Source organism: Caretta caretta, chromosome 7 (genome assembly GCF_965140235.1).
Source record: "Caretta caretta isolate rCarCar2 chromosome 7, rCarCar1.hap1, whole genome shotgun sequence".
In the NCBI taxonomy this organism is placed as follows: domain Eukaryota; kingdom Metazoa; phylum Chordata; order Testudines; family Cheloniidae; genus Caretta; species Caretta caretta.
Window position 1 is genome coordinate 105,044,003 of NC_134212.1, and position 22,908 is coordinate 105,066,910.

The window sequence follows — 22,908 nt, forward strand, 5'->3', positions numbered from 1 at the left end:
TGGGTGGAATCATTTTCAAGATTAGGGCCTAAATTATTTCATTTTACAAAATTCAAGCTATTTGTGGAATTTACTGAATGGCTAAGATGAGTTACATTTACTCTACAGAGAGGCACATCAAAAATGTATCCAGCAAAAGAACTGTTCCCTTTCCTCATGCTTCAGCCATATATGTACACACATGGTAGTAAATAAGAATATTTGGATAACAGTTCTTGGGAGGTTGTAAAATCTTGCCTTATACCCTTACAGAAGAATTAGCAAAAATACCTATTTTTTAAAAAGGAGAAAACTTTTTAAAAGTTTTTTTCCTTTAAACAGAAAAAAAAAATCCTTATTTATAAAAAAAAAAGTGAACTAGGCACCTCTTCCAGAATTTCTCAAAGCTTAGTACAACTTACCGATTACTTGCAGAAATTCAGTGTTGCTGATTTGTGAATCACTGATACTAAATGTCTCCTCTTGTCTTACCTCTCCAAGCAGAAATCCTTCCTACAATTAAAAAAAAAGATGCAGACTAAAAACAGAAAGAACCCACTAGTATAATTTATTCGCAAGCACATTTAATAAAAAAATTAAATGTAAGACTGTTTGAAATTGACATGTTGATTTGCGCAACAGCAAATGCAACTATCAGTAAATTCAACATTGCCTGATTCTAAGTTTCACTTAAGGCCCCTTTATGCAAATCTGGCAGTGTAACGATGTGTTGAATGAGGCAGAAATTGCTTTTGAAGAATACTATCTTTGCAACTGTAAAACTTGTGTAAGGGCTCTATATGCACTTTGTTAACAATCCCGGTACAGGGGCCATGTTATGGGCATAATATGGAAATGGAGCTGGTGCATCACAATTATTCTCTCCTTCCAAGGCCCACAGGAAACAGAGTGTACACTACAGAAGCCCTGAGGTTGCTCTATTTACACCTGATGCTGGGGCTGGGCACTTCCAGAAAATGGAAAACAGTGGTGAATTTAATAGGCAGGTTTCAAACAAACAAAAGGAGTACTTCTTCACACAACACATAGCCAACCTGTTGAACTTGTTGCCATGTGATGCTGTGAAGACCAAAAGTATAAATGGGTTCAAAAAAGAATTAGATAAATTCATGGAGAATACATCCATTAGCTAAGATGCTCCGGGACACAACCACATGCTCCAGGTGTCCCTAAACTACCAAATGTTAGAAGCTGGGACTAGCCACAGGGGGTGGATTACTCTTAATTGCCCTGTTCTGTTCCTTCCCAGTGAAGGATTTGGAATCGGCCACTGTTGGAAGACAGGATACAGGGGTAGGTGGACGATTGGTCAGAATGAGCCAGATCATTCTTTTGTAATTAAAGCCATCTTTCCCTCTCTGTTCCTATCCCAAGCACAAGAGTGGGATAACTGATAATCAGGCCCTATCAATATAAATAATGAAACAATAGGTTGCCATTTGTTTTTTTTCGTTCAGATAAGTAGAGCAAATTTACACTACCTACCAGTGGATTAAAAGCTAATGTCAGCAAAGCCCTAACCACAAATATATATTGCTGCAAGCCAGACTCTAGCTAATATTTTTAATGACTAGTGCTAGTACACTGTGAAGAATAAAGAGGTTTAATCCAGATGCTTATGTTTCCCCCCTTTTTATTGGTTTCAGTGTAACAGCCGTGTTAGTCTGTATTCGCAAAAAGAAAAGGAGTACTTGTGGCACCTTAGAGACTAACCAATTTATTTGAGCATAAGCTTTTGTGAGCTACAGCTCACTCCATCAGATGCACCTTTTTATTGTACACCCACCCCAACTTTCAAGTACATGGCACACTGATACAAGGCCCTGATCCAGCAGCATTCACACAAATGCTTGACTTTATTAGAAAGTACTCACAGCAACAAAGTTAATAACATACATGTTTGCAGAATTTGGGCCTACATCAGACTGTCAATCAAAACCACGCTCTTTAAAATGAAAGATCTACTTTCAAGGGTGAAAGACCTTTGCAGGCATTATAAAATCCCTATAATAAATTCTAGTAGTATGATAAAAAAGCTACATTTAATGTGTTTACTTTGTGCAACATGGTCAATAGAAAAGTTGATAATGCAACTGACAAACTCTCTTTAAATTTCTGCTTCTTGATTACATACATTTTACAATGAAAGTAGAGTGATAACTTGTATTAGGTTAACAAGTAAATTACAATACTCAAGGGATGATCCAAGTAGGCAGTTTATTTAAGTGAATTATGATCCAACGTCTATTGTACGCCAAAATGATTTTATGCAAGAAAGAGAAACTATGTACACTGCAGACAATATTGTAAAAATAGTCTTTTATAAGAACAAAGTAGGCTTTTTAGAGTAATGAACTCAAGATATTAGGCAGCTTTTGGAAGCTAGCTTTTGGTTTAGCCACCTGTGAATAGCCTTCTGCGACTATGGCACCATACTATCCACCTGGTTAATGTCAGCAGGGGCATGTGGGGCACACAAGAGAAGATGGAGAACGGGATCCATTTCCTGAAAGTATTCAGACCAGAGTTAAACGAGAACCGGAACAACCAGAGAAATAAACATCCCTAGAGGCAGGACTGATGCACGACTAATGTCAGCAATGCACGGACATGCAAACGCCTAGTCTGGATTGCAACAACACACAACACTTTTAATGCCTACTGCTCTGTGTCGGGCCGAGGGGTTCAGTCCACCTGGGCTTCCCCCTTTTCCCTGTACACCCTCTGACTGATTCGTTAGACCCGTTGCGGGGGGGAAACGTAAGAGACTCACTTCCCCAAGACCTTCACAACACCTAATCACAACATGCCCCACCCCCAACTCTGCCCCTCCACTTCCCTTACCCCCCCATCCCCTCACCCCCAGCCTGCCCCGGCACAGAGGTGAGGCGAAGGCGGCCGGCTCGGGGAGAGCGGGCGGGGCAGGGGGCGCTAGGCCCAGGGCAAGCGGGCAGGGGTTCCCTGAAGCCCCCCTACCCCAGTGGGGAGTGAGGAGCCCGTCTCCTTCCCGGCAGCTCCCCGGCGGGGAGCAGGGCGCAGCCCCGGACACCTACGTGATCCGCGCTGCTGTTAGCGCTGTAGTAACAGACGGAACTGAACGTGTAGCCCGAAATGGAAGCCGCCATGATGGAGACCACCGCCGCTGCCGCTCCCACAAACCACCGCGCCGCCCCCTCCCACTGCCCCCCCGCCGCCCCGGCTTCCGGGAGCGCCGCGGGGATGCCTGGGAAATGTAGTTCCCAGCTGCCAGCCTCAATGCGCGGGCGCCTGGGAGCGCTGAGAGCAGGTGCCGCACGGCCCCGGCGCGGCCACCGCGGGAGCTGGTGCCCGCCTCGCACAGTGCTTGGGGGCCGCTGCCACTCTCACCTGGGCCCTGCCTGTCAGTACCTCTCACTATGCGCTCCTGGTCGTTACAAAAACTAATTTCCCCTCTGCTGTTACTCGCGCCTTCTTGTCAACGGTCTGAGGTGGGCCACCCCCATCATTATGACAAAAGGGATTGTTCCTCCCTTGGTACCCTGCTGTCCATTGAATTGTCTCGTTAGCACTGACCTCCCGCACCCCCACTCGGTAAGGCAAGCCCCATCTTTTCAGGTGCTGTATATTTATAGCTGCTGCTATATTTTCCACTCCATGCATCTGATGAAGTGGGTTCCAGCCCACGAAAGCTTATGTCCAGATAAATGTGTTAGTCTCTAAGGTGCCACAAGGACTCCTCCTTGTTTTTACTACTAGTAACGATTGTCACTGTACTGCAGGGTATCATCACGCCATGCCCTAGCAGTGAGGGCGTGCACGGCGCTGTACGGAGCACAGGAATAGGTCGCCGGGCAGTGCTCTAGCAGTGTCAGTGCACGCAGTGCCGTACGGAGCACGGGGACAGGTCACAAAGCAATGCCCTAGCAATGTGAGCGCGCACAGCGCTGTACGGAGCACGGGGACAGGTCGCCAGGCAATACGCTAGCAATGAGGGCATGCACAGTGCTGTACGGAGAATGGGAACGGCACCAGGCAATGCCCTAGCAGCCTAAGCAGCATCAGAGCACACAGTGCTGTACGGACCAAGGGAAGGTCACTAGGCATTGCCCTAGCAGCGTCAGCACCGTTTGTCCTAGTAGCATCTGTACACACAACACTGTATAGACATGAGCCCAGGTCGCCAGGCATTGCCCTGGCAGCATCAGTGTACATGGTGCTGTACAGAGCACAGGGACAGACCCACTTCATGTGCCCTGACCTGACTATGGTGTCATTAGACTGTCATCAGATAACCCATGGACATTTAGGCCCCTCTACCCATGCTGTCTCTGGGCCTCAGACTTAAATATCACAGGTGACTAGACCTCAACAGGGTAGGGACTGTGCCATTTTATGTTTGTGTAACCCTTCTGCCCATCAGAGTTGGCAGCAACAAGGGCCGGGTTCAGTATCTAGGGGTTCCATTCCAATAAAACAATGCAAAACCAGCTCGAGCCCCCACCCAGTGACCTGGGACAAATATACACCACCCCCACTGAGTGCCTCTAAGAGGCAATACTTCCTCTCTCACAAGCACAGAGGCTGAGCATAGCAAAAGCCTTTTAATAACAGAGAGAAACAATGTGGCATTATGTTGGGGAAACACCACCAACAGGATTCATAACCAACCCATGAACCAAAACCCACCCCAAGAAAATTGGGCCACATCCTTTCCCTTTGGTTCTTGAGTCCAGCAACCCAAAAGTCCAACAACCCAAAAGTCTCTGTCCCTGATCAGTGCAGCCCCAGAGTTCGAAAGTTTATCTGCAGAGTTTTAACTCCCAACCTGGGTGGAAATGCGGGGGGTTAAGGGGCACCTTACGTGGTCCGAAGCCAACTGCCCAACCTCTCCGTGGGGCTCCGCTCCGCTCCACCAGCTGCCCTGCAAATTGCTCTGCCAGCCACTCCACTCCGCTCCGCTAGCTGTCTCGCGAGCGGCTCCCACCATCCCACAAACTGCTCCGCCAGCCGCTCCCGCCATCCGACTAACTGCTCCACAATATATCTTCAGGCCCCCCCACTACTTAACACAACACTCAGTAATTTCAGCTCCTAGTAATTTTAGCTCTTTAGTGATTTCAGCATGTAGTAGGGAAGCCTCACTGCTGGTACACCATTGGCCCAAAGTGAATTTAGCTCAGTAACCTGTAACTAGACTCATAGTAGAATCAAAACTAGCTCTGATATTCCACCATAAAGAGGAAAAAGGTGCAACTGACATGTAAGGCCTTCATCAGCAGACCCACCCCCACCAAACACTAATACCTATCCCCAACATCTCTCAATTCACTGGCTTTTGGAACCCATGACCCTTGCCTAGCGAGTGCTGCTTAGTTGATGGTGAGTCCCTCCATCATAACAAAAGGCCAAGTACAGTTCCACTGTCCTTGATTCACATAATCAGGATAATAACAGTTTATTCTTCCTGCCCCAATAACAGAGAAACTGGAGCTCCTACAGCAGCCAAAGTGACCATCTAGGCGCGGTGGGTGTGCCTATGCAAATGAGATCAGCCCCTGAAGTTCTTTTCCATAACCCACCAGGACTCACCACCAGATGTCAGGGTAGAGCTCATCCTGACTCTGCTTACATTTGCACAGCACCCAGTACAGTGGGGGTCCACATCAAGTCCCCTGGCCACTACTGTAATTAAAAATATTTAATAATCATTAATAATAAAACTGATGTAGTAATTTTAAAATCACAAAGGTTTCTATTTACCGTATGTTTTCATGAATACGTAGTACTGAAGGTTTTGGTTTTGGAGGTATAGATGAACAATAGTCTAAGGAACCAAATTCTGTTTCCAGTTACACCTCAGGCCAACCCCACTGAAGTTAATGGAGTTACACAAACAGCAAAATCTGCCCCTCTGGTGGCAACAGCTATTTCCTGTGACAGGTTCCCCACAAAATAATGTACAGGTGACAGTGTGATTTTAATGGCACAGTCCAGTAACATGTCCATGCAGGGAGATGTGATTTCATATACAGTCTCATACAAAATTCAACAAAACTTGTAAATGAGAAGTCAAAATCATAATATGTACCCCAGTAGAGGCGGTTTCACATGCAAATACTATTTTTTCTTTTTCATGCATACTTCTTTCACTCTTTTTTTTTAACCAAAGGGAATTAAATTAAGGATTCTTAATGTAACATTAAGATTAAGAGATTAAAGCCTGGAAACTCCAAATTAATCCATGTGGGCAGACCCTTATGCATGTGCATCACCCAAGTGAAGTCAATGGAGTTCTGCTTGTGCACAGTCTGCCTGGATCAGCTTGCAGGACTGGGGCCCGAGTTAGTATAACAACAGCAACAAAAATGAAGAGGCCAAATTCAGAGAGAGTTGTGCATTCATATGCCAAAGCTAAATTAGTTCTAGGATTCCTACAGCCTCGTTCCTCATTCCTATTTTTGCTGTAAAAAGTATACTTTCAGGCTCCAATCTTGCAGAATCGAGGCCTAATATAGTACAGTAGAACCTCAGAGTTAGAACACCAGAGTTACAAACTGACCAGTCAACCACATACACCCAATTTGGAACCCGAAGTACACAATAAGGCAGCAGCAGAGACAAAAAAAAAAGAAAAAAAAAAGAGCAAATACAGTACAGTAGTGTGTTCAACAAAAACTACTAAAAATAGCTAAGTGGAAAGCAACATTTTTAATGGGCATAGTAAAGTTTCAAAGTTGTATTAAGTCAATGTTCAGCTGTAAACCTTTGGAAGAACAACCATAACATTTTGTTCAGAGTTACAAACATTTCAGAGTTGCGTACAACCTCCATTCCTGAGGTGTTCGTAACTCTGAGGTTGTACTGTAACATTTATAGGACCAATCCTGCAAACTACCAAATGTCGGTCAGACGACCATGAATTGTCCATGGAAACCAATGAGCTTCTCAAAACAGTAAACACGTATTGACACCCTTGAAACGACACAAGATAGTAAGCAGCACCCTTGATAGTGTTTGCAGAATGGAGCTTGATAGTGTCAAAACAGTTCAAGAGCTGTGCAAAAAGACTGAGTGAAGGCTGTTGTAGGCATACTTTTCACTCTCCGGACATTTTTGTGCTTGATTTCTCTACTTAAATAGTGTATCGCTGTATGTTTGTACATTTAATGGACCTCTAGAATCTGATTCCCAAAACCATGTAATTCCTTGTGTTAGAAAACAAAAAGGCTGTGGCCTTCATCTTGCAAACCATTCCATGTGGGGGAATCCCTGTGATGATCAGATTGGGGGTCTGTGTGGGTCCTCCAGAGCAGACAATCTGGCAGTTTCAGGGTTTATCACTTTGATGCAATGTCCAGCTAGTTGCACCCATTTTCAGATTCCTAATTGCTTGTTTTTTGGAAAAGGTGCAAGTCCTGTCATATATTTCATTGTGTACACTTCTTCCTTTAGGGCAGTGGTTCCCAGACTTGTTCGCCGCTTGTGCAGGGAAAGCCCCTGGCGGGCCGGGCCGGTTTGTTTACCAGCCACATCCGCAGGTTCAGCCGATCGTGGCTCCCAGTGGCCGCGGTTCGCTGCTTCAGGCCAATGGGACCTGCTGGAAGCGGCATCCAGTATGTCCCTCAGCCCGCGCCGCTTCCAGCAGGTCCCATTGGCCTGGAGCAGCGAACCACGGCCACTGGGAGCCATGATCGGCCAAACCTGCGGACATGGCAGATAAACAAATTAGCCCGGCCCGCCAAGGGATTTCCCTGAACAAGCGGCGGAACAAGTTTGGGAACCACTGCTTTAGGAAATATAAGTATTTATAGTATTTATTTATTTGTACGCTTGATCTTTATAAAATTGTTATTTTTAATACAAGAATCAATACCTTTTTATTCAATACATAGATTTCAAATGCTCAATACTGGGAGATCTTAGGAGAAGCCTTTCAAAACTGAACCAATGTGTGAATGAATAATGAAAGAAAAAACATAGAGCAAGGAAACAGATTATTATAATCCCTTTAAAGCATGGAACAGATAAACAACAGCAAGGAAAATATTATTTAAAATGTGATGAAAAGTTCCTTTTAAAAGCTGATAATGCTGTGTGTGATAAGCCCAACACACTATACAACAATGTTATCTCCAGGTCATTATTAAAGGGAATATATAATAGGTTATTATTATTATTATTTTTATTATGGACTCCTATGAAAATTATTATTTTTATTATGGACTCCTAGATGGTAAATGTACAGACAGATTAGATTCTATTTCTTTTCTAATTTAAGGCACTTACATTTTCATTTGCCATAAAACAGCAATTATATTTTTGACTAAGTTTCAAGCCCCATTCACTGTAGGTTATGCACTGTATTCATTGTTGAGTCTAAGAAATGTGTTTATACTTCCTGTCCCTTCACACACTAGTGATCCAAAGGAAATAGCAGAAATCCTTCTGATTGTGATCGTTTTAGATCATTCATGTGGGTCAGGTGGTCCAGGGTTCAAAATCTGGTCATTTGGAGTCACATTATCCATTGAAAGCAAGACTATTTACTTTTAATCTGTTTAAATCACATGCTGGCATTTGTATATGATGATGGAAAAACAGGAGAATTGTGTCTCTAAAACAAAACAATCACAGTTTAAGAGACAGATGGACAAAAGAATAGGACATAAAATTGGAGTTACACTAAGGATGAATTTGGTTTATTGAAGTACAGTATTAAAATAGCTATGACCTGATCCTGTTTGTGCAGTTAAGGGTTGCAGGATTGGATCTCTTAAATTTAGTCCTCTAATCTGCTAAAATATTAGTGGTGTAGTATTACTGCCAGGCCTACTGACTTTATGAAGCTTAAAATATAACTATTTTAAAGCTCTTTAATGGCCTGAAAACCTAGGTCTGGAAAAAAGAAGCATATTCCATGGGACTGGTGTGTTTTTTTATGTGAATAACATAGGGTCCAATCCTGTACAATGCTAAATACCTCAAAATAGGCTCAACACTTTGCCAGATCAAGCCCGTTACCTATAAAGAAGCTTCCAGTATTGCTAAAATGTTCTGTATGCAAACACAACATGAGGGCTTTCTTGCCTCTGACGTTATTCCCCCCACGGACAGATATGGGGTTGTCCAAAATTTGCACATCTGAGTGAGGGTCATATTGGTAACTTCCCAGAAGCCTGATCTGCATAGAATAGAGCCCGTTGTATTTTCCTTCATCCTCTGTACACAGCTGCTTCTAAGCTGAATGGTTCCAGACAGCCAGTTACAGAGATGGGGTAGACATATCCAAAGTTCAGAGTGTATTGGGATCTGTTGATTGGTCTGTCCCATGTCTAGCTACCCAATCTTTGCTAATTAGTAGTCTTTACTGCCTCTGCATCATCTCTTTGCCTCTCCAGCACTGCCTGGTTCTCCCTCCCAACAGTCCCACGGAGACTCAAATCTTATCTTGGGACCCACGAGTTTAGGAGCTGGTGAGAGGATGCAGGACTAGCTTGGAGTTCAGTGAGGACATATTTGAAGAGTGCAGGGGCAGATATCGGGGGGCATGAAAGGAAGGATGGTCCAGTGGTTAGGACCTGGGGGACCTGAGTTCAGTATCCCATTCCATGATAGACTTCTTGTGTGACCTTATTCTGTCTAACTCATGGGGGTGTTGTGAGGGTAAATACATTAAAGATTGAGAAGTGCTCAGACACTACACTCATAGGTGCCGACTTCGCCGCTTTCCCCTGGGTGCTGGACCCCAACTCTGTCCCAGACCTGCTCTCACTCCACCCCTTCAACGTGGCCCCGCCCCTGCCCACCCCTTCCCCAAAGTCCCCGCCCCAACTCCGCCTCCTCCCTGCCCCTATTCCAACTCCTTTCCCAAATCCCCACCCTGACCCCGCCTGCTCCCTTGAGCACGCCACTTTATGGCTCCTCCCCCTCTCTCCCAGCATGCCGCCAAACAGCTGTTTGGCAACGGCCAGGGGGAAGCGCTGGGAGGTAGGCGTAGGAGTGGGGACGCAGCGTGCTTGGGGGGGCGGAAGGAGGTGGGGTGAGGGGAGTTTGGCTGCCAGTGGGTGCAGAGCACCCACTAATTTTTCCCCATGGGTGCTCCAGTCCCGGAGCACCCACGGAGTGGGCACCTATGACTACACTGATGGGAGCTATAAGCACCTATCCTAGATAGACTGATGGATGTAGGAGTTTTGTGAAGGACAGAGCTGAAGGCTCTCCCTATCTCTCTCACAGCATATCTCTGACACCCTCCTTTCCACTTAATTATTCCCTGCACTGTTCCACCAATCCACCTCACTGCTGTCCTCATACTCCCAGCTCAGACCAGCCCCAAAAGGCCAGCCCTCCCATTCCCAGACCCTGATTCCTGGCTCCCACAAGGAAGACAGGGAGAGGAGCTCAGACTTCTCCCAGAGAAGCACCCCCCTCCCCAAGATCATACATGGAGAGCAAGGAGAGGGGCTCAGGACCTCCTCCCCTAGAGTGTGCAGGGAGAGGGGCTTATACAGCCTGAAATCCTGCATGCTTAGAGGGAGGGAGGGAATACCATAGGGGTGACAGATCCCCTCCTCTTGCCAACCAACCCCAAATCCCCAATCCCAATGTCCTCCCCACCCTTCCACTTCCCCTAGTACTCCTGACCCCGACCTTAAAAAATGGACACTCCAGCAGGAGTGCCGGAACCTGCCCTTCCCCCTGAAGACCTGCCCCCACCCTGCCCCTTCCACCCAGGCCTCACCCCTGCCCTGCCTCTTCCTCCAATGCCCCGCTCCTGCCCTGCCCCTTCCCCCCGAGGCCACGCCCCCATTTGCTCCTCTTTCCCCATCCCTCTGTCACTCACTGCTTTTCCCCTCTTCCCGTCTCCCTGCAAGGGTTGGGAGGGACTTGCCTGCAGAGCATGAGTGGGAGCTGCAGCTGCCCGATGCAGATAGGAGGTGGCCGTGGCTGAGTAGGGGCTGGCGTGGGTAATGACTTGGCACCTCCCCGCCTCCCCCATCCGAAGTAACTGGCCTTTGGGTGTCCAGTCAGTAGATCTGACCGGACATCGTCAAGACCCCATTTTGACTGAACTTTCTGGTCAAAAACCGGCCACCTGGCTACCCTACTACCAATGCCTTTCCCTTCCTCTACCATTTATCCTCCTCATCTTAATCCCTCTCCCCCCACTGCAGCCCCAAAACCTTCTCCACCTATACCCCCCCCCCACTACTCCACCCCTATTCCTCTCCCTCCAGCACTGCTCTCACACAGTTCCACATTTCACCTCACGACTGCAACACCCCATAGTCCAGGCATGGGCAAACTACAGCCAAGCCATTCGTTTGTGGGTGGTACGGGCTGGTGAAGCTACGTTCTGTTCTCAATCTTTCACAAATATACAGGTTAAACTGAAAGAAAATAAGTTACACCATAAACTTACATATAGACTTGTGTTAAGGAATGTTCCTTTGCGTATTTGCCACTACTTTTATGTGTAACTAGCAACAGGAATAGCCCACCTTTTAATGTTTGTTTTGGAAACAAGTAGTTGTGCGTTTCTTTGTTAGATATGAAGACACCGAAAAATAATTTTATAGCAACACTGATGGTGACCAACAGCAGTTTATAAAAAAAAAGTATGGTGATTGTTTGAGATCAATGGGTGACCTGACAGTGAGTTTGACTACGTAGTACAAATAACCAGAAAAAAAACAGTCATTACCTTATTATTGAATTCCGGACCAAGATCTGTCAGTATCTGCTGTGGGCATCCACATCTAACAATCATTTTGTACATGCCCTTTGCCACCTCAGATGCTGACTTACTTCTAAGTGGAAAGGCTTCCACCCATCTTGAAAGATAATCTATGGCTGTCAGTATATACTGGTATCCATCCTTTGTTACTGGTAATGGTCCTATTAAATCCATTCCCACCAATTCCCAGATCCGAGTGACCTACATACAAGGGTACCAGTTACAGTCATACCACACGTGTTTCTTACTAAATGTTCTCAATAAACCCATATGTCACAAGCAGAGAATGTAAGGCCCACTTTTAAATACAGAAGAAAAAGAAAGAAAGAAAAAACAAACAAACAAAAACAAGGACAGGAATGGGTTATGGAAAACAATACAAGAGTAAAGCTGAAGAAATATCCCCAGCCAGTGCAAAGGCGCATTAGAGGTAATTGCTGCACTGTGCTGTGCCACTTGTATGCATTGGACTCGTTTGAAAATCAAAGCCTCCTTGTATCGCAGAAATAACAATGGATAATGATAAACAATAATGTGTCTGATTCCAAAATTCACCTTTATGCTTTTCAAGGTGGTATCCAAATTTAATTCCTTTCCCTCTTTCAGGCAAGTCAGACATCGTGCAACCTGTTTTTGATGGAACAATATGATGATATTAACATTTCATTATGGAAATAGTATTGCAAGGGAACAGAGTTTGCATTTGCACACCAAATATATTTTTATATTTCTTTTATACATTTTGAACTTCTATTTTAATTGTAAATAGCATTCTTCAGGATTTAGTTTCATTACTTTACATACCCAATTGGCAATGTCTTTTGTCATCCTTGGCCAATAGTATTTTGATGTCAGCATATTCCTCGTTTTGAATATTCCTAGATGTCCACCCAATAGACTGTCATGACACCTTTCAAATAGTTGCAGGGCTTCTTTCATGGTGTGCACAACAACAACCTTTCTTCCTTTTCGCAGAATGGAACAATGTCCCCTCTGTTGATCATAGAAGATGGAGCACGGAGGATGATTAAGGTTTCTCGGGGCCCTGAGCCAGAGCAATAGTTGGGCCCCTACCCACCCTGTCTGCCGGTTGCACCATCTATGGCCCTATCCCTTTCGTCCTCTTCCCCAGGATCTCAGCCATATTCCACCTAGGCTCCCCACCATTTTGCCTCCCACACAACTCGTTTGCTCATTTCCCACCCACCCCACTCTCCCACACAGCCCCAGGACTGGAGAAGCTCTATCCCTGTGTCACAGCTCCAGGGCTGTACCAGGGAGAGAGAGCTCCTCCAGGCCCAGGGCTGCAGCAGGGGTTTGGATGCTGTGGTTCTTCAGGGGACCAGAAGCAGGGTGCTGTGGATTCTCCTTCCCCACCAGGCACTTCTGCTGGAGATGGGGTCAGGCATAGGGGCTTCCCCTGCTGCCCCACGGCTTCTGCCAGGGCTGGGGTGGGGGCAATGTGTTGCACTTAAGCTATGACCGGTTATTTGCAAAGCCATTAATTAATTATAAGGCATATGACTACCAAAGACATCTATACACAGTATGGTTCATAATGCCTTGAGTACAAGGGGGGAATTTCAGTGTATAGTTAGAAATTATTGCTCATTGAACATATAGCGATTGCTGTTGGTGCTTGCAGCAAACTGGATAACATACTTAAGAAATGAAGCAAGTCATTAGGGTTTTTTTGTAAAATTTATACTAATTTCTCACATAACTGCACACTGTGTTTGTTGCACCACCGGCATAGATAGCAAAGGAGATTTTCTGGAAAATTTTAATAAAACTAGAGATCCCAATTCCGGTCCCTTTGAAGGTAAGATTAACACTCCAAATAATCCCAGTGTTGGGACATCAGGACCATCATTTACAGGCTGAAGTTTCCAGTGTAATGTGTCAGTATTATCTTTAAAAAAGTATTCCTTGCCTTCCAAAGAAAAGTTGACAGCAAATCGATGCAGGTTCAGTCTGCCTGCTTTATTCATTCCTTCAGGATATGTTTCACTCCTTAGGTATGCCAAAACATTTGCAATTTTTTCCTCAGAAGATTTCCCTCAGAATTGTTTACAAGAGAAAACAGTTACTTAAGAGCAAACATCACATATTAATCCATATAAGACTCAAAGTTGATTTAGAAGATATGAGATGTACACTGCAGACCTATAAGCAGGGTAAACCTAAATCAACAATGCATCATTCATAGGCCAGTCACAAGACAGACATAAATAAATTGCAGACATGTGCATAATTTTGAAGTATTTGTGGCTTGCAAATTATGGCTATATTCAATCAGTGCAGATTGAATGTTATCAGAGATAAGGATATCACCTACAAGATTGTAACCATGTATAGACATAGTGACTCAGGACAGTAAATGTAGCAGCACAAAAATGTCAATAAAAAAAGCAAACACAAGCAGAGTTGCTTGAAGCTAATGGGTTCTGAAAACAAATGAATAATTAATATAATATATGGAGATATACCTATCTCATAGAGCAGGAAGGGACCTTGAAAGGTCATTGAGTCCAGTCCCCTGCCTTCACTAGCAGAATCAAGTATTGTCCCTGACAGGTTTGTTTGTTTTTTTAACTGATCCCTAAATGGACCCCTTAAGGGATGAACAAACAACCCTGGGTTTGGCAGGCCAATGCTCAAACCACTGAGCTATCCCTCCACACCCCACTGAAGGGAAGGTTCTACTTATTTATGTGTGTTGTAGAGGTAATTTTTTGCTTCGTGCAACTTTTTGGGAGAAAATAGTTTTCTGAAATTCTGAACAATCTGAAATAAAGAAAACCCAATAACATACACATATCAGTATCACCTCATTCTCAGCTATGCCTTTAATCAATAATTTTACTGTAACTTAACTAATCAATCCTAACGTAATGTTACTTGATTATCTAACAAATTATATCCCACCACCTTAATTGGTATACACCCAGCAAAATTACTTATACATCAGCCAAAGAAAATCAAAAAACCAGACAGAGACCACACAGATAAACAATAGAGAAATGGGGAGCAATAAATAAATCACCATGATTACAGGCATGCAAACCATTTAAGAAATTACTATACAGTTATTGTAAAGATTCTTGATTATTCATGCAGTTAGCCAGGAAGACCCTTAGTATTTGTGTACTTTTACCAGATTTGCCCATTAATTGGGGTATGCTCATTTATTGGGGTTACTTGTCTGGGTTTTTTCCCCCTGATCATTTTTTCCCCCTACTAATGTACTGCTTGTGTATAAAGCTCTTGTAAAGCACCCTTCTTTCACTACTAACAGTATTGCTGTAAAACCTTTATTTTTAAGGCACAACTCTTAACTCCTTATTGCACAGTTCTACAGGTATTCTAAGCAAGATTCTTAACAGAAGGTTAACAAATATTCTATGAGAGAGAGACCATGCTAAAGGAGCTTGGTCTGAAAAAGAAAAAGAAAGCTTGCTCAGGTCTGTGCCTCAATTTCCCTACTCCACAGCAACTACTCAACAATTAACATGTGATTAGGGTCACGTGCTGCCTGCGTTTGTTCAACAATTTGTGACCAGCTTTGCCCGTTACTTTGGGGTACACTCATTTATTAGGGTTACTCTTCTGAAGGGAGGGTGGTTGTGTAATTCTATCAATGTACTGCTTGTGTGCCCAATGGAATGAGTCAAACAGCACTTTCAAGCTGACATCCTTATTTGTCCCAGATTTAGCATGTCCCTATCCCCACTATTACATCACAATTGTACTGGTAGTAACCCACTTGATGAGCAAACCCCAGAGTACTTTTGGGCGCTACAGGGATCTGTAGCTGAGGTAAAAGAAGCATTGCTGCTGAGTAAATGTGGAAGATTCAAACACAAAAGTAAAGTTATTTATGGACTAATAGTGATAACTACTCAAGGAGAACCTAAACAAAATAAGTTGCATTATTAAAGGTTAATACCTGAGGTAGAAAAGGAAACAGAGAGGGAAAATGAGGGATCTCACCCACTCCAGAAGCTTGAACTCGTGAGGCTTCCCAGGCAATGGTGATAGCTCAGAGTCTTGGATCAGTCAGGAGTAGATGAAACCCCAGTGGAAATGAGGCAGAATTTGGGTCTATGCAGACATCAGAAAACTTACTGGAGTGTAAGTAGATGGTTTTGTAGAGAAAATACAATGGTTCAGGGGAGGATACTAGATTTGTTTATGGGTACACTGATGACTCAAGGAATTTGTTTAGGCTAGACAATAGGAGCTGATCACTTCTAACTATGGCTGGTGTTCCTTCAGGGGGCTGACAATGAAATTGGGCTGCTTCAGTATTTTGGATATCAATCAAGGTTTAACTACTAGAATTGGTCTAACTGCTGAGCTGTGTGTGTGCAGCATAGGTTCATTAACATCTGGAGCAGAGAACTCCCATGATGCCGTTGTTCCCTGCTTTTTTTCTCTGATCAGTTTTGGTTCAAGCAGGCGGGGTGGGTGTCCTTTCATGAGTCAGACAGACTGCCTACTGTGCCCTGGTTCCCCAAGAAGACAGGTATTATCTGTGACTGCAGAGGTCTTCACAGGGCATTGAGCATGAAATGATCTTTAACAATATGTTGTGACTACTTACTGTCATAAATATAAAGGGAAGGGTAAACCCCTTTGAAATCCTTCCTGGCCAGGGGAAAGCTCCTCTCACCTGTAAAGGGTTAAGAAGCTAAAGGTAACCTTGCTGGCACCTGACCAAAATGACCAATGAGGAGACAAGATACTTTCAAAAGCTGGGAGGAGGGAGAGAAACAAAGGGTCTGTGTGTCTGTCTATATGCTGGTCTTTGTCGGGGATAGACCAGGAATGGAGTCTTAGAACTTTTAGTAAGTAATCTAGCTAGGTATGTGTTAGATTATGATTTCTTTAAATGGCTGAGAAAAGAATTGTGCTGAATAGAATAACTATTTCTGTCTGTGTATCTTTTTTGTAACTTAAGGTTTTGCCTAGAGGGGTTCTCTATGTTTTTGAATCTAATTACCCTGTAAGATATCTACCATCCTGATTTTACAGGGGGGATTTCTTCATTTCTATTTACTTCTATTTTTATTAAAAGTCTTCTTGTAAGAAACTGAATGCTTTTTCATTGTTCTCAGATCCAAGGGTTTGGGTCTGTGGTCACCTATGCAAATTGGTGAGGCTTTTTATCCAACATTTCCCAGGAAAGGGGGGGTGCAAGTGTTGGGAGGATTGTTCATTGTTCTTAAGATCCAAGGGTCTGGGTCTGTAGTCACCTAGGCAAATTGGTGAGGCTTTTTACCAAACCTTGTCCAGGAAGTGGGGTGCAAGGTTTTGGGAAGTATTTTGGGGGGAAGGACGTGTCCAAACAGCTCTTCCCCAGTAACCAGTATTAGTTTGGTGGTGGTAGCGGCCAGTCCAAGGACAACGGGGGGAATATTTTGTACCTTGGGGAAGTTTTGACCTAAGCTGGTAAAGATAAGCTTAGGAGGTTTTTCATGCAGGTCCCCACATCTGTACCCTAGAGTCCAGAGTGGGGGAGGAACCTTGACATGGTGGCATAGTGGTGGGATTAACCTGAAATCATTTTGAGATCCAGTTGAGATTTTTTGAACTAGAAATACAGATTTTAAAAAGGAATTTTTTTTTTCCTTTGGAAAGGAAGTCCAGAAAGCAGTTGAAACTGAAAGCAGCTTGTTTTTTCTCTGCTTTGTGGCCAAGCAGAGACAAAAGGGGATTATCTTTGTGAATTGCAGGTTTTCTTTGCCTGGAGGCAGGGTACTTAACTCCTGCAGGGAAATTCACAGTCTTCCAACCCAGAGGTTTTTTTTTTTTCTTCCTAAAAGTAAATAGGGGGTGTGTGTTCTACCCATTTGCTTTTTCTTTGGGCTGGGTAAGAGGTTTTTTGCTTTAATTTGGGCCCAGAGCAGAGACAAGGGAATTGTCTTTTTCTGTAGGCTGACAATCACTATCAGAGAATAGGTATTCTATTCCAGCACAGCAAAATTTTACAGCCAAGTTTTGTTTGTTTATTTCTAAACCTTGGGTGTAAAGTTAGTTAAAAACAGAGAGGTTAGAATGACAAAATCCGCGGCTCGACTACAGCTTGAATTAGCCAAATTTCAGGCTGAGGAAAGACAAAGGGAACATGAAAGACAGATAGAACTCATGTGGCTGAAGAAGGAACAAGAAAGGGAGGCAGCGAGAGAAGCAGAACAACACCAAGCGGCTGCTCACAGGAGAGCTATGGAAGCAAGGGACAAAGAACTGGAGGAGAAGGAAAAAGAGAGGAAGTATGTGGAGGAGATGGAGAAGATAAAGGCTCAGCAGAATATCCCAACAAACCCTAGTAATCCTTCTCCAAGTACCACTTCCCATCCCAGAAAGTTCCCCACCTACAAGGCAGGCGATGATACTGAGGCCTTCCTAGAAAACTTCGAAAGGGCCTGCCTTGGGTACAACATCTCTACCGACCAATACATGGTAGAGCTGAGGCCGCAGCTCAGTGGACCCTTAGCTGAGGTGGCAGCTGAAATGCCTAAAGAACACATGAACAAGTATGAACTGTTTAAATCCAAGGCGAGAGTCAGAATGGGGATAACACCCGAGCAGTCTCGTCGGAGGTTCAGAGCCCTAAGGTGGAAACCAGACATGTCATTTACCCAACATGCCTACCACATTGTGAAACATTGGGATGCCTGGATATCAGGAGCAAGTGTTGAATCTCCAGAAAATTTGCCCTTCCTAATGTAAATGGAACAATTCTTAGAGGGTGTTCCTGAGGAAATAGAAAGATACATCCTAGATAAGAAACCCAAAACTGTAATCAAGGCAGGAGAGATTAGAGCCAGATGGGTGGAGGTGGCAGAGAAGAAGAAAACTGGTCGCAGTTGGAGCGGAGACCAGAAGGGACCACCCCAGACCACACCCTATTACCGGGGGCCGCCCAAGGCCCCACCTACCTCCCAAAGAACCCTCCAGACCCCTTATCGTACCACCACCCCATTCTCCAGCAACCCACCTCGCCCCAGTGACCCGTCAGCTGGACGATGTTTTAAATGTAACGAGCTGGGGCATGTAAAGGCCAACTGCCCCAAGAACCCCAACAGATTACAGTTCATTGCACCGGAATCACCCCAGAGGTCTGCAGGCCCAGATACCTCCCAGATACCCTTGGAGCGGAGGGAAACTGTGAGTGTGGGCGGGAAGAAGGTCACCGCGTGGAGGGACACCGGAGCACAAGTGTCAGCTATCCATGCTCCCTTAGTGGACCCCAATTTAATCAACCCAGAGATCCAAGTGACGATTCAACCCTTCAAGTCCAACTCTTTCAATTTGCCTACAGCCAAGTTGCCTGTCCAGTACAAGGGCTGGTCAGGAATGTGGACTTTTGCAGTCTATGATGATGATCCCATCCCCATGCTGTTGGGGGAAGACTTGGCCAATCATGTGAAGCAGGCCAAGAGGGTGGGAACGGTCACCCGCAGCCAGGCTAAACAAGCCGTGAGGCCTAGCTCTGTTCCGGAAACTTCTATCAGGACCCAGTCAGAGGTGATGGACCCAGACCCCAGGCCAATGTCTGCAACAGCAGTAGTGGATCCAGTTCCAGAGACCCAGACAGAACCAGTCCCAGAACCGGAACCAGCCGAACAACCAACACCAGACCCAGTGTCAGCACTGAATCCAATACTTGCAACCTCAACACCAGAGGGCCCCACCGACCCTGAACTGGCAGCAGCCGATAACCCGACCCAAGAGGCTCAGCCGGAGCCTGAATTCCAACATAGTGCACCAGCGGAGAGCGGTTCACAGTCAACAGAAACCGCTCCATCCCCTATATCGCTTCCAGAGGGACCAAGCCTAGGTCCACAATCCAATGAGGAACTGATGTCTCCAGCATCAAGGGAACAGTTCCAGACCGAACAGGGAGCAGATGAAAGCCTCCAGAGAGCTTGGACGGCGGCACGGAGCAACCCACCGCCTCTCAGCTCTTCTAATCGATCCAGGTTTGTTGTAGAAAGAGGACTTTTATACAAGGAAACTCTTTCTGGGGGACACCAGGAAGATTGGCATCCTCAGAGACAGTTGATAGTCCCAACTAAATACCGGGCCAAGCTCTTGAGCTTAGCCCATGATCACCCTAGTGGCCATGCTGGGGTGAACAGGACCAAAGACCGTTTGGGGGGGGTCATTCCACTGGGAGGGAATGGGCAAGGATGTTTCTACCTATGTCCAGTCTTGTGAGGTGTGCCAAAGAGTGGGAAAACCCCAAGACCAGGTCAAAGCCCCTCTCCAGCCACTCCCCATCATTGAAGTTCCATTTCAGCGAGTAGCTGTGGATATTCTGGGTCCTTTTCCGAAAAAGACAGCCAGAGGAAAGCAGTACATACTGACTTTCATGGATTTTGCCACCCGATGGCCGGAAGCAGTAGCTCTAAGCAACACCAGGGCTAAAAGTGTATGCCAGGCACTAGCAGACATTTTTGCCAGGGTAGGTTGGCCCTCCGACATCCTCACAGATGCAGGGACTAATTTCCTGGCAGGAACTATGAAAAACCTTTGGGAAACTCATGGGGTAAATCACTTGGTTGCCACTCCTTACCACCATCAAACAAATGGCATGGTGGAGAAGTTTAATGGAACTTTGGGGGCCATGATACGTAAATTTGTAAATGAGCACTCCAATGATTGGGACCTAGTGTTGCAGCAGTTGCTCTTTGCCTACAGAGCTGTACCACATCCCAGTTTAGGGTTTTCCCCATTTGAACTTGTATATGGCCGTGAGGTTAAGGGGCCATTGCAGTTGGTGAAGCAGCAATGGGAGGGATTTACACCATCTCCAGGAACTAACATTCTGGACTTCGTAACCAACCTACAAAACACCCTCCGAACCTCTTTAGCCCTTCCTAGAGAAAACTTACAGGATGCTCAAAAAGAGCAAAAAGCCTGGTATGATAAACATGCCAGAGAGCGTTCCTTCAAAGTAGGAGACCAGGTCATGGTCTTAAAGGCGCTCCAGGCCCATAAAATGGAAGCATCGTGGGAAGGGCCATTCACGGTCCAGGAGCGCCTGGGAGCTGTTAATTATCTCATAGCATTCCCCACCTCCAACCGAAAGCCTAAGGTGTACCATATTAATTCTCTTAAGCCCTTTTATTCCAGAGAATTAAAGGTTTGTCAGTTTACAGCCCAGGGAGGAGACGATGCTGAGTGGCCCGAAGGTGTCTACTACGAAGGGAAATGTGGTGGTGGTGTGGAAGAGGTGAACCTCTCCATGACCCTTGGGCATATGCAGCGACAGCAGATCCAGGAGCTGTGCACTAGCTACGCGCCAACGTTCTCAGCCACCCCAGGACTGACTGAACGGGCATACCACTCCATTGACACAGGTAATGCTCACCCAATTAGGGTCCACCCTTACCGGGTGTCTCCTCAAGCTAAAACTGCTATAGAACGGGAGATCCAAGATATGTTACAGATGGGTGTAATCCGCCCCTCTGAAAGTGCATGGGCATCTCCAGTGGTTCTAGTTCCCAAACCAGATGGGGAAATACGTTTTTGCGTGGACTACCGTAAGCTAAATGCTGTAACTCGCCCAGACAACTATCCAATGCCACGCACAGATGAACTATTAGAGAAACTGGGACGGGCCCAGTTCATCTCTACCTTGGACTTAACCAAGGGGTACTGGCAGGTACCGCTAGATGAATCTGCCAAGGAAAGGTCAGCCTTCATCACACATCTCGGGCTGTATGAATTTAATGTACTCCCTTTCGGGCTGCGAAATGCACCCGCCACTTTCCAAAGACTTGTAGATGGTCTCATAGCGGGATTAGGAGAATATGCAGTCGCCTACCTTGACGATGTGGCCATATTTTCAGATTCCTGGGCAGACCACCTGGAACATCTACACAAAGTCCTTGAGCGCATAAGGGAGGCAGGACTAACTGTTAAGGCTAAGAAGTGTCAAATAGGCCTAAACAGAGTGACTTACCTTGGACAGCAGGTGGGTCAAGGAACTATCAGCCCCCTACAGGCCAAAGTGGATGCTATCCAAAAGTGGCCTGTCCCAAAGTCAAAGAAACAGGTTCAATCCTTCTTAGGCTTGGCCGGTTATTACAGACGATTTGTACTGCACTACAGCCAAATCGCTGCCCCACTGACAGACCTAACCAAAAAGAAACAGCCAAATGCTGTTCAGTGGACCGAAAAGTGTCAGAAGGCCTTTAACAAGCTTAAAGCGACACTCATGTCTGACCCTGTACTAAGGGCCCCAGACTTTGACAAACCGTTCCTAGTAACCACAGATGCGTCCGAGCGTGGTGTGGGAGCAGTTTTAATGCAGAAAGGACCTGATCAAGAATTCCACCCTGTAGTGTTTCTCAGCAAAAAACTGTCTGAGAGGGAAAGCAACTGGTCAGTCACTGAAAAAGAATGTTCTGCCATTGTCTACGCTCTGGAAAAGCTACGCCCATATGTTTGGGGACGGCGTTTCCACCTGCAAACCGACCATGCTGCACTGAAGTGGCTTCACACCGTCAAGGAAACTAACAAAAAACTTCTTCGGTGGAGTTTAGTTCTCCAAGATTTTGATTTCGACATCCAACACATCTCAGGAGCTTCTAACAAAGTGGCTGATGCACTCTCCCGTGAAAGTTTCCCAGAATCAACTGGTTAAAATCGTCCTTGAGATGTGGAAAATATTGTTAGTCTTTATGTACTTGGTAGTATATTTAGAGATGCATGTGTCTTATTAACTCTGTTTTTCCTAGAGCTCCAGGAAGAAATCCCAGCCAGTGTTTCATCCTAGCTGAGATTTGGGGGGCGTGTCATAAATATAAAGGGAAGGGTAAACCCCTTTGAAATCCCTCCTGGCCAGGGGAAAGCTCCTCTCACCTGTAAAGGGTTAAGAAGCTAAAGGTAACCTCGCTGGCACCTGACCAAAATGACCAATGAGGAGACAAGATACTTTCAAAAGCTGGGAGGAGGGAGAGAAACAAAGGGTCTGTGTGTCTGTCTATATGCTGGTCTTTGTCGGGGATAGACCAGGAATGGAGTCTTAGAACTTTTAGTAAGTAATCTAGCTAGGTATGTGTTAGATTATGATTTCTTTAAATGGCTGAGAAAAGAATTGTGCTGAATAGAATAACTATTTCTGTCTGTGTATCTTTTTTGTAACTTAAGGTTTTGCCTAGAGGGGTTCTCTATGT

The 22,908-nt window shown here is 45.3% G+C and overlaps 1 protein-coding gene across 1 annotated transcript in view; it reads right to left on the reverse strand.

Moving 5' to 3' along the window:
• The window catches only part of ABRAXAS2 (abraxas 2, BRISC complex subunit), a 29,372-nt gene extending 26,207 nt beyond the window's left edge, over positions 1-3,165 (reverse strand). Inside the window, exons 1-2 of the mRNA XM_048858056.2 lie at positions 3,054-3,165; positions 402-492 (exon numbers count right to left, since the gene is read on the reverse strand). Of these exons, the coding sequence (XP_048714013.2) occupies positions 402-492; positions 3,054-3,125 (163 nt within the window). The 5' untranslated portion in view covers positions 3,126-3,165. The remainder of the gene's footprint in view (positions 1-401; positions 493-3,053) is intronic.
• Positions 3,166-22,908: the final 19,743 nt, after the last annotated feature.